Source organism: Crocodylus porosus, unplaced genomic scaffold (genome assembly GCF_001723895.1).
Source record: "Crocodylus porosus isolate Cpor-Errol unplaced genomic scaffold, CroPor_comp1, whole genome shotgun sequence".
Lineage (NCBI taxonomy): Eukaryota > Metazoa > Chordata > Crocodylia > Crocodylidae > Crocodylus > Crocodylus porosus.
Genome location: NW_017728886.1, coordinates 263,328,132 through 263,340,477, shown reverse-complemented (window position 1 = coordinate 263,340,477; position 12,346 = coordinate 263,328,132). Strand labels below are relative to the sequence as shown.

Below are 12,346 nucleotides of genomic sequence, written 5' to 3'. Positions count from 1 at the left end.
TCTGTTCTGTTACAGGTTTAAACCAGTTTCTGATCACTTAAACCAGTTTATGTGCAACTTCTGGCCTTAGCCCTAGACCTTGAAGACCCTATTTGGTTGTTTTTTCATTGGTTTACTGCTTTTTATCAGACCAGGGCACAAGATCTGCAAGGTCTCTGACCAAATTCTCAGCAGTGCCAGGGCGACACTGGGCAGAGCTGAGAAAAGTTGGGTGGTAGGGAAAGATGACTTCAAGCCACCTTTCTGTTCTCTCCATTCTGGACCAGACAGAAACCAGATCATCCCTTAACATAATTGAAAGCAGTGGCTGGAAAATATGCCAAATGCCACAGTTCCTTAAGGATCGTGGTGGCACCTGGGGATCAGGCGGAGCACCCCTAGCATGCTTCCTCTCTACCTTGGCATGCCCCTTACATGAACAGTGAGTTAATTCCCACTAAGCCCCTCTGTTTAGAGGAATCCTCAGCTGCTTCTTTCGGCAGCTCATCTCCCCGGCTACGTCAGCAAAGCAGGTGGAACTGAGGCAAGATTTTGGTCAGATCTAGAATATCATGCTGTGTTTGTGGAGTGGTGCATGTCCTTATTTAATCTGGTTTGATCTGACGTCAGCGAAAATGTAGCAGCAAGCCTACAGGCTGGCTATCGTTGTTGTTTTCGCCTGTTAGATTTCTATACAGAAAGCCTGCTTGTACAGTACAGTAGCAACAGTCAGGGGCATATCCAATTTGGATTCAGAGCCCCTCCATTCACTTGTTACTTGTTATAGTAGTCCTAAGACAGAGGTAATTGTGGGCTGTGTGTGCCTATCTTACGGTACAATTTTGCCTGGAGCGTATATGCAATCGCCCTGTCTATTTATGCATAAATAATTTATTACCTTCATATTAATTCTGTTTTCCTGATAGGAATTAATGTATTTTGTCTACCATCTGGAAGGTCCTCCAGCACTTTGCGATCTATGTTGAAATCTGGGCTGAACTGAACTGAATTGTAGTTGTTTCTGGAGTGGAAAAGTATATGGCCAAGAATCCCTGTCCTGGCAAAAATATGCCATGCAACCTCTAGGGACTGTAAAGGACAGGGACATTCAGTGATTGCCCATGGTAAGCGAGCAAGTCAGCATCAGAGACAGTAGTATAACCTGTGTCTCCCAGCTAGGTGCTACATTGCTCTGTCAGCCCTATCAACCTGATTGCAAATAAAGCAGGAAGGGGCAGAGTTGGCTAGTGACTTTGGGAAAGAAGGGGCATCAAAATCTACTATCATCCAGGTGGAGCAGATGAGCTGCTCCCACATCTTTTGGTCTTAGAGCATGTCTATTTTGCCTCTACAGTGAGCTGGCAGTAGTGCTGAAGTGTGCATCCCATCCGTTTGCTTTCACCTTGAAATGAGGTAGCGCATCTGGTTTTACGTGGCCCAGAGTGTGCACCAGGGATCATGCCTGAGACCAAGAGCCTGAAAACAGTTGTGGGTTTGTGCCCAGGCTAAGCTGATTAATACTGCTGACTTTCCAGGTTTGGTGCACAATGGAGTGGGAGTAGGCATGCACCTTGGGGGCCTTGCTGCAGAAGAAGTCCAAAAGCTTTGTTTAGGTGTTGGTTTGGCCCAGATTATCATAGTAGCTGAGAGCCTCAGTCTTCAATACTATTCTCCAAAGCCCCTACAGACTCTGAGCAGTGATTTTGAGGATCATACTCTGGGACTGAAGTACCTGAAAGCCCACTGTAGCCCCCTACATCCTTTTGTGGACCTGGGCCATTGCTGTTCTGTGATTGAGAAAAGCCATCTGCAAGATGGGTGTAACCCAGGCGGTACTCCAAGAGGTGCCCCCTCTCCAGCTGAAGGGATCAAGCAGGTGCACAAGCGCTGTGGGAGGTGTAGGGACTCTCCTCCCCCAACAGTGCAGAGCCAGACCACTAATGGGGACTTAACCATATACCTTTTAATACTGGGAACATAGGCATGATGTGGACACTACAATGCCCCAAGGGGGCAGGATTGAACAATATAAAACACAAACAGCAGAACAAACAATACAGGCTGGCAAAATATAAAAAGGCACAAAATGAAAAATGTCAAATGACAAGGAAATATTGGGCCTTGGTGCCTGGAGGGGGAGAAAGCGGGGAAAACACAATGGCCCCTTTCCACTGCAAGAAAATTTGCTTCTTGTTAGCTTGCTCACCCCAGCTAGGACTTAAACCCAGATCCCCCATGTGGTAGACAGGAATGCTGCTACACAGCCACCACTGGTGGTACTGCCTTAGCCTGCTAGGGGTCTTGACCCTCCCAGAGCCCCAGCCTCATGTTGAGCTGCCTGGCCTCTGGAGGAGCTGGAAGCAGAGCTGGGAACCTCTCAGATCGCCTCTCCTGCACGCTGCAGCCTGTCCCAGGGGATCCTGGAGCCCAGTGGGGAGCCTCTCCTGCCAACCACATGCTGCGCTGCTGAGGGTCCCACTGCTGCCTGCAGGTCCTGCTCTTTCAGGCTCTGCTGGGGCACTGCTCCTGCCCTGCTGACTCAGCTCTGTAAAGCTCCTTCCTTGTTATCCCTTGCTGGTCAGTCCACGTTGCCCTTTTTATCCCCTCCAGGTGACCCAAGGGGCCAATCAGGGGACATGGGGGGTGAGTCTCTGGGGCCTGATTGGTGAGGAAAGGGAATCTCAAGTCCTCCAATCATCTTTTGCCCTTTCAAAATCCCTGGGCCAGGTCACTGCCAGCCAGCCCGTCACATGGGGATAATAACTCTTCCTTATAGGGGGTAAGGATCCAATATTAAAGCTTGGAGCAGGACTCTAAAGACTTTCTCTGCACTAATTGCCAGGCAGACTGGAGATCTACCCACAGAGCAGTGGGACGTAGTGAGTGCTGTCTCATTGCTCTTTTCTTCTCTCCTTTCCCTGTTCTTTTTCATCACAGCCCCTAATTGTACCTCTGAGAGAAGACTTTTGGGAAGAGTAGGCACAGGTGGTCAATTCTGAGAGTTCAGTGAGGCCTTTGCTTTTTCCTCCATGTCATTGGGGTGATCATAGTTTGTTTCCCACCTCCTCACTGCATAGTGCCTGCCCTAACAGCATATAGCCCTCAGGTCCTCTTGTCAGCCCTCCTTTAAAACTCGCAGCTTTGGGGTGCATCATCATGGTGTGGCCAGCTCTTCTCTTTGCAGACCCAGTGCAGAAAGTCCTGGCCCTGCCTACTCAGACACATTTCTGGGCAGCAGGGGCAAGTGATAGCTTTCGGTTGAAGGTCTGCAGACTGAATGGGTATCACTGCTTCTGCTTCTGTTATCTGTGTGGGTGCTGAGCAGCACCTTATTTTTTGTAAATAAAGATTTTTATGACGTGAAGCAACTCTATCTGCCTGACCGTGCAGTGCCAGGTGCAAATGTGGCAGGAACAGGGACTTGTTTTTATTTGTCTCCATCAGTTCTGCCCACCTGGCCTTGATGTCACCTGTCTATTTTAAGGAGAAGGTAGTTTTAAAGTGAGTCTATATTTCATTCCTGTTTTTGTAAATGTCATGCTTCTTTGGGGCTGTTCTTGCCAGGGCTAGACATGGACAAGCCCTTTGCAGTCAGGGCTTGTCTGCACTTGTGGGTCTTGACTGTCCCCTGGGGTCTTGCTGCATGGGAGTGACAGGGTTCAGCACTTTGGAAACTCAAACCAAATCTGAGTTGATGGCTTCTTATATCCGTATCAAGATAGTCAAGGCTACAGTTAAGCTTTTAAATTCTTATTAGGCTCTCAAATAAGTGGCCTGCTTTTAAAGAGCTGAGTGCTCAGCAAGGCCCACTGAAAACGGGGCCATCTATTTACATGGTTAAATCTGGATTGTTGAGCTTCATTTTAGGCACCCATTCTTGCAAATCTTGACCTTGGCCTAAATATGGAATTAGGCCCTGCATAGACACAGCAGCTTGAAAGTATAAGCCTCAGTGACGTGCCTATGGCTATACAGGGATCATGATCAGGCTCAGGATTACAGTTAAAAAATGATTGGTCTCAAGACTCATGCCTACTCCATAATACTATGAACGGGGCAAAATAATCAGGAGAAAAGCTTGCCAAGAGTCAAATAACAGTTTATCTCGTTAAGTAATGCTAAGCAGTGACACAGGAGGTTTTGGATAAGATCAAAAGGCACCTAAAACAGCTTGCTATTTTTGGAGGCTCCATGATTTGCCGGTCCTGGGAGCGAGGAAGGACATGCCTGTTAGGTTTTTATGAGTCAATACAGAGTGAAACAGGGCAGTGTCACTCCCCATCCATGTGGTGGGAAACTAGTAATGGAAAGGATGGTTATGATGGTGGCAATAATGATGTTGTAGTGCTGCTCATCCAAAGATCAAAACACCGCATTTTGAATATCGGTGTGAATTAAGTTTGTATGTCCCCCCCGCCCCAGTTACCTGTTGCAAATATTAAATATAATCCAGAAATGATGTCACCTGTACACATATAAGGCAAGACAATGCTCCCATACGTAAAATAATGTTTGCAATGCCTTCATCCCTGCAAACAATCAGTCACACCGTACAGTTTGTATCAAGGAGACTTTACTAATTCAGCATTGTAAAGCGCTTTGACCTCTATGTTACACAAACGTTTCAGTATCATCACCCAAGATTTCGAAAAGCAGCTAATGAGTTTTGGATGTCTCATGTTTTGTGAAAGCTCAAAGGGGCCTCTTAAGGGGTCTGAACTTGAATTTAGCCGTTTGTCTTAAACTCATGTGACCCTCATTCCCATAGTACCTGAGTAATCTCCAATGCATTTATCTTCACAATACTTGTGGGAAATAACAAGTCTCATCCCCCTAATTTTAAAGCTGCAGAATGCGGCGAAGAAAGAGCCAACAGGTCTTATTTAGCACCATGCTGGTGGAGCAAGGACTTGGCTAGTGTCCTCACCTCTGATTTATCCTTCCTCAAGTTGCATTTGAGAACCACGGTTGCTTATCGTTATTCTTGGGAAATTATTTCAGTCTGTCTACAAGAGAAGTCCAACCAACATGTGCCCATGCTTCCCTATGGGACTGAGGATATTTGTTCTTCAGCTGCCACCGATGAACTCTGCTGTGGGATCTTTTACAGCAAGGGAGCAATGGGCCTGCTTCTGAACTGGCTTCTGCCACTGTTACACAAGGTTAACACTATTAACACCATGCACACAGGCATGACATGATAATCCCGTTCAAGATTTTCTAGATCTTTGCTGCTCTAGAATGAGTTGTTTAATGTGAGGGTGTTGGTGCTATTGTGTATCCATCGGCATTTGTATGTCCAGTGCTGGGGTCTGCGTTGTCCGGCATTCCCGTGCTTATGCAGTCATTTCATTTTGAACAGGACTTTACCCAACTCCTCTTTTAAGGTATTTACTATGCACACAAAATGGCATCATGCTGCATAATGATTTTACGAGGGCATGAGCATGTTTCTGACAGGGCTGCTCTGTCCTTCATGATGCAGGTAGTTTGCCACGTTAGTCCGAAGGCAGGGTTGATATTCATCTTTATAGACTAACTGAATAAGATATCAATACAGAACACAAGCATTCGTGACAATCAGCAAAGCTTGGGATAGTAGAGGGGCACTGTAAGTTTGCTCTGGTTTGGGAAGTTATTAGGAAGCTCTGGCCTACTTATGTAGGATAATCTTTGCATACAGTCACCAGTGTCACTCACGGCATCTGTATACTGTACAATGGGATCAAAGCCATCTGTGCTTGGACATTTCAAATAAATCACTGCTTTCTCTTTCCCTCCCCATCCTTTTGCATGACAGCTCTTTGAACAGGTCGCTGTGGGGTTTAAGAAACTAGCACTTCTCAAGCACAGGGAGAATCCGGGCCCCATAGTGATGATTTGGAGTTAATACAGGATTTTTACAGAAAGTTGGGGCCCTGTGAGGCCGGCTTGGAAGCGGATAAGCTGAAGGATTTGATCTATGGACTAGCTTGCCTTGGTATTTCCGTCACTCTCTCCCAACTGCAGTCGTCAGCTGTGACATGTGATGACCGGAAGAAAACTGTCCAAGTTGCATAACAGCCAAATGTTTCTCACTGCAGATTATCCTGCAGCAAGGGGCTTAATGCATTTTTATGTAGGAAGGGGTTGGCTTTTTGTATAATAGATTAGAAATCTCTTCTCGATGAGCAGAGTGCAGGAACTTTAAAAAATGACGAAGGAAAATATTCTGCAATTTAAAGGAGCCTCAGCCCATGTGATATGCTGTAAATTGCTACCTGCATGATAATCCCAGCAGGAGGTTGCCTCTTCCTCTAGTACACTGGTTTTCAATCTTTTTTTCATTTGTGGACCCCAAAAACATTTCAGATGGAGGTGGAGACCGCTTTCGAAATTTCAAACAGAGGTGCGAACTCATTTGAATTGTAAGTGTGGGTAATCACATACTTTTTGATCATCTTTTGTGGACCCCTTAGACATAGTCAGCAGATCCCCCAGGGTCCACGGACCACAGGTTGAATACCAGTACCTTTGTAAAACCTGCAATTGGGGCACAAGAGGAAGAAAGTTGTGTGAGTGCTGGAGTTAGCTTGAGGTAGTGGTGTGTAGGAAACAGGCACGGCAGATTTTGCCAAGTTTATCTAGCTCCATACTCTCTGTAACTCTCCCCTGTTCCTTTGCAATGCAGCACCTTTGGCAGGGACAACTGAGCCCAAGACCCAGAAGAGAGAACATACCTTGGGCCTGGCCTTCTTTTTTGGCTATGGTCCTGCTGGCAGCTGTGGGCTATCAATGTGCATCCCACTGACACTGCCATTCACAGAAAACCCCAGCCGCCAAGGTTGGAGGACAGCACTTTCATGCCATCCAGTTCCATCCCTTTGGGCAGGATGGTGAAATTTGTGCAGAAAAGGCCTCAGATCTAACAGGACTGGTCCCCTCTTCACTGAGCCAGGGCTTCCAACTTGTAGTGGGATTTTTGGAAAGTACCTAATTCACTTGTGCTTGTCTGAAAAGCTTGTCCTCTGGATGCAGACTCAATAGTTAGGATTTCAAAACTGCAGCAGAGACTGTCTTGAAATCAAGGTAAAAGTGAACATTAAAGAAACATGTGCCTGGCGATCAAGTTGCATATCTTATGGGACCTGGGTGAAAATAAAACATAATTTTAAAGTGGATAGTTTATTTGGGAGCCACTTTCACCAAGGACTTGAATAACAGGACAGCTTGCATTGCTTTAGTGGGGAAGGATGGGCCTACCACACCTCCGGTGTTCCCTGGTAGCTGTCTGTGTGCCTGCTCTTATCCCACAGTAAGTGAAAGCTAGATTGGGAAACGGGGCAAAGCAACCACGGTTTAGTTTCCACTTACCCTTGGGGTACGAGCAGGTGTATACGCAGTTACCACTGACACAGGACAAGTCTCTTTACCTGCTAATTTGGCGTGAACTATTTGTCCGCAGCCATGTGATTTCTGTAGTTGTCTTGCCATCACTATGCAGGATTTCAGTGGACGCCACCTTCAATCTGAGCCATTTGAGGAAAACGCTTAAACTACGTTGTTATGGCTTCTAACCAAAAAAGTAATGTCTGCTTGGCTTGGCACTGCCTCTTTGATCCTAAGAGCCGCAAATAGTTGCTCTGTACATGAGTCTCATTTACTGCAATGGGAGTTCTGTGCACAGAGCAATTACCAGTGCAAGATTAAGCCTATTAATTAATTAAGACTTAAGTAGTATTATGTCTATAACAGATGGACACTCAGCCTAGGTATTAAGTAATGTGTGCAGGGGACATACAGGGTGAAATTTATTCCTGCGCATTAGGTTCGGACGGGCATTAAGGGCATTCATATTAGGCCATTAATGGGATTTAGGTGGGGTAGAGCATTTCTATAGCTCCTCTTCAGAAGGGGAACTTTTCTTCACGGTGAAGGACTGCGAACTTCTGAACCTCACTTGTCCAAAAACCAAAACTAGACCAAAGCAGGAAAGAGGTAAGGGGAAAAAACTTTGGAGCCGATTTGGAATTTTAGTGGTGGTTTTTCATAGAAAGTACAGTACAGCAGCCACTCGCTTCAACTGGCTGTACTATGGGCTTGGCTCAGTTTGGGTTTAGTTGTGTTTGGAGTTGTTTGCTAGCCAACAACTAGTGTTAGGTTAGGTGCCTAGAGATTTTGCAAGGTGTAGTATCCTAGAGGTAATTTAGTACTGAGGACCCATCATCTCAGGTTAACTAAGTAACTATGTTGTATGACTTCGCCTTTTTGGGATCATCATCGATGTATGTGGAATTCCCCCTGGATGCTTAAATTGTTATTACCTTTCCATCCTTTCTTCCCCTAGACCAACTTCTCTCTCCCTCCTTGTTTGCTGTTTGTAGTTTAATTCTAGGACAGACTTTTAACTGTGTCTCCATTGGCTTTCAATCTGTTTTTCAGCTGGCTGTGCGTACAGCTCCGACCTGTTCGGTGGAAGGAGGGAAAGGCATGATATGGGCATTTAAAAATGTGTTGCCGAGGGGGATTTTTTGTTTGTATTTTTTGTAAGAGTAATTATAAGCCAAGGTACTGTGAGCAAAATTTAGATTTTTTTGCAGTTCACTGCAACTAGAATCTCAGGGTCAGACTAGGCGACGGTTGAGAGGCTGCTGAGTGTACTGGTTCATGCCCTCCAGCCAGCTTGGGAACAATAATTTCTAGGATCATGCAATGATTCATTTGTATGAGAGTGGCTAGTACATGCAAATAAATCCAGGGGCTTCACTTAATGCACTGTCCTACAGAGTAAGAGACCGCGCTGGCCCCAAAGAGCTCACAGTCTATCAGGGGAATATGAGTAAAAGGCTAGAGAGGAAACAGAAGCACGGAGATCAAAAAGGCTTGCTCAAGAGCTCACAGAGCCCAGATTTCCTGAGTCCTGTGATAGTCCCATATCTTCTAGACCAAGCTGCCTCCATAACCGAGTAACAATCCCTATTTCTATAGAGCTGCTGGTATTTTGATGATGAAGATTGTTTCATAGTTTCTAGGGTCAGAAGGGACCTGAACAAATCATCGAGTCCAACCCCCTGCCCTGGGCAGGAACGAGTGCTGGGATCATAATGCCCCAGCCAGATATCTATCTAACCTCCTTTTGAAGACCCCCAAGGTAGGAGAGAGCATCATGATAATGATGATAAAAGAAAAGAGGGTTCTTCTAATAGGCAGAGGAGAGGACATGTATTTAGGGCACCTACACTGATTGGGGGCTGCGGAGAATGGAAGTCAGTGTTTGCCAAATGCAAAAAGACAACACTTGGCGACTGCTGTATCTCATCTAAGAGACAAAAGCATTGGAAACCAAACCACATCTATACTATAAAGAGTAGCGGGTAGTAGTTGGGGATATATTTGGTAGCTGTGTTGGTCTGAGACAAAAAGAAATGCAAAACTTGAACTCTTGGTTCAGAGACGATACACTGTATTAGGCCAACTAAGAAGTCACACAAAAATGTTCTTTTTCTGCAAGCTGTCGGGTGTACACACCCATCCTCAGGCTCAGGGAAAATTAAAAGATGGTTAAAAGTCCCCATAGGTAGAAAATAAACTTCATTTTTGTACAGTGGAAGCTGAAGGTGGAGGCCTGTTCATCTGGGTTCATGAGAGTGTCTTTGGGAGTTGCTCTCTGTGCAGATAAGGCACCGAGATATCTGCTCTCTGTGCAGATAAGGCACTGTATCCTTCCTTAGCGGTAGCAGATGGCAGATAGGCAAGGGCATGTAGAAATCTTTCTTGTTGTTCATCAATGAAGTTTAAAACCAAAATCAGCTAAAATTCACAATCTTCCATGTTTCAGAGATGTATTTGGGAGCCATGTTGGTTTTGGGTGGTACTTGGAACTCACTGTACACGCCATAAAAATGAACGTAGCAATTATTTTCTACTCTTCATGGATTTGCTAGGCAATTCCCAGACAGAAACAAAGGCCTGCTCACTCCAGGAGGAGCTCGCACATTAAAGGCACAGACTCTATAGGTTAATGATAAAGTCACTGCTGTGCCCCCAGTATGGTGTAGACATACTAGCTTTCGACTAGCTTGGAGCTCACCACAGAGTGTAAAACCACCTGGGTCAGCTGAATCAGTATTTGAGCAGACATCCTGTGTTCACTTCCATACTGCCACACCTGGACTCTTACTGGTACCCAAACTAGCTAGTTTAAAGCTAGTTCTGGTATATCTACTGGGACTACAGAGCAGATCTGCTCAGAGACTGGTGAATGGATTGAGTGGAGGAGGGAGGAATACAACATGTTACTAAACTGCTCAGTTTTGTTTTTGGAGTCAGCATAAATGAGATGGATTCCTTGCAAGCATCCTGGTAAGCTCACCAGCCTTGGTGGTGGCACCCTTCAACTATGGGAGACTGCCTCTCGACCCAGTGGCAGTGTAACCATCTCTGCAGGGCAGTGGGGGTAGGTGCATTATTAGCCCACCTCCAAGCTTGATGTTTTGTGGTTTTAGTGCCTTAAGGTTTGCAGGGATGTCAAAGCACTACTTTTGCAAGCTCTACAATCTTATTCCTAATAGCTGATGGTGGCTAGAAGTATTGCACACAGCAGTGATTTCTTTTCACGCTTACTTTTTCTTGCAGGTTGCTCCAGCAGCAGAGGAAAAGCCGATGCCCAAGCTGAACTGCAAAGTTAGTGAAGTAATGGTCAAGAACCTGCCACCGGGGAAAAACCCCATCATCATCCCGCCAGGTGGAAAGATGGGGAGTGAGTCCAGAGCCATTAATTTTCACCCGCCTTCTCCAAGAATTTCAGAGGCTAAGAACAAGGGAGAGAAAAAACTCCGGGCTGAGAAACTAAAGAGAGAAGGAGCCACTTCTCCCAGCCTGTCTCGTGCGAATGAGGTGTGCAGCACCGAGAACCTTGCTCTGAAGAGGCCGGTGAAGCTGGCTCCTTTGGAGATTCCCCGGGACGTGAAAGAAGCCCAGCTCCAGAAGATTATGAGCATGCAGGCAGAAGCTCAAAGGGCTGCTCTCAAGCTCACGACAACTGGCTCCGCCAGCAGTGAGCCCCATGTGAAAAGGGTGAGAAATCTGGCCCAGGTAGAACTGGAAAACCTGCAGAAGATAAAGCTGCATGAGAAGGTTACACTAGAAAACAAAGATCGGCCCCGTTCACCGAAAGGCACCAAACCCTTGTATGAGGTGCAAATTATCTTGCCCCCGGAGACAGGCTCCAAGGTGGCAAAAGCTTCAGATGCTGAAGATACCCCGGTGATATCCCGTAAGCAGTTAACCCCCAAAGCCAAGCGAGATGCTACACAAGTACCCGACCCACATGAAGATGCCAGCATTCCCAATGGCAGCCCCAGTCCTTGCCAGACCACTGCCCAGCGCCGCTTCAGATTAAGGCAGATGAAAGAGCAGCAAGAAGAGCACCGTCTAGCCAAGCCCTTGAAGGCCATGGCTCCAAACACAGAGGAGGCAAAGCAGAAAATCGTGGGGCAACGAACACAAAAGACCCTCACTGATGCAAGCAGGCTCGTGGAGAACCTGGCCAAGAAGCACAGGGAGCAAGGAGCTGGGCAAAACGCGACTGGTGGAAACACCCTGGAGAGGAGACAATCTACCCGAAGGATGGCTGTAGGGGACATCATCCAGGTAGATGAAGAATGAACTTAGTGCCCAAGTTCCTCCCTGGATGCTGCTGCTCCATAATTCGGAGCCTGAAGAACACAAGGCATAGATGCAACGTCTGCCGAATAAAGTACATTAGATCTGCCCGTGGCGCAGCTGCCACGTGAACAATGCCACCATTTTGTAGAGCAACAGCATGCAATAAAAGTCATTTTCCACTGTTCATTGGCCAGTCCGCGTTTTCCCCCAGCAGGCACTGACAAATACTCAGACTCCTTCACAGGCCAGCCCTTAGGTTAGAGAGTTTGCTTGAGTAACTGAGATCCAAGATGTTGGGGTGGGACTAATGAATGCATTGTAGAAAAAGAGAGGGGGAACAGATTTTAGCTTCAGTCCTTTAAGCGTATTGGGGTGAGGAAGGCAGACGAGCAGTGACTGGGAAGCTGCTGTTTTATATGCTTTGCCAGGAAGGTGGAAGTTTCCATGAGGACGCTCTGCATCCCGTTGTCTCTCCCCAGCACTTCCACACAGAGAGGGATGACCATTTGCAGAGAAGAAAGCAGGCTAGGGCACAACAGCATGAGTGCTGCTGAAGTAAAATATGTTGTCCTCAAACCTGCATCTGCTGATAAACTGCAGTCATATCAACCAAGAGGCAATAAACCCGGAGGCTGTGCATTCAAGATGTTATAAATAGAATCAAGTGAGCTTTAACTGTCAGCTATAGCACAAGAAATCGTAAAAATTAAATAAAGAGTCA

At 46.3% G+C, this 12,346-nt stretch overlaps 1 protein-coding gene across 1 annotated transcript; it reads left to right on the top strand.

Annotated features, from left to right (window-relative positions):
* Positions 1 to 7,842: 7,842 nt before the first annotated feature.
* On the top strand, positions 7,843 to 11,809 carry LOC109306362. The gene is made up of 2 exons (XM_019529704.1): positions 7,843 to 7,956; positions 10,594 to 11,809. Exon 2 carries the CDS (start codon positions 10,621 to 10,623, stop codon positions 11,623 to 11,625), a length of 1,005 nt encoding a protein of 334 aa, XP_019385249.1. The 5' UTR covers positions 7,843 to 7,956; positions 10,594 to 10,620; the 3' UTR covers positions 11,626 to 11,809.
* Positions 11,810 to 12,346: the final 537 nt, after the last annotated feature.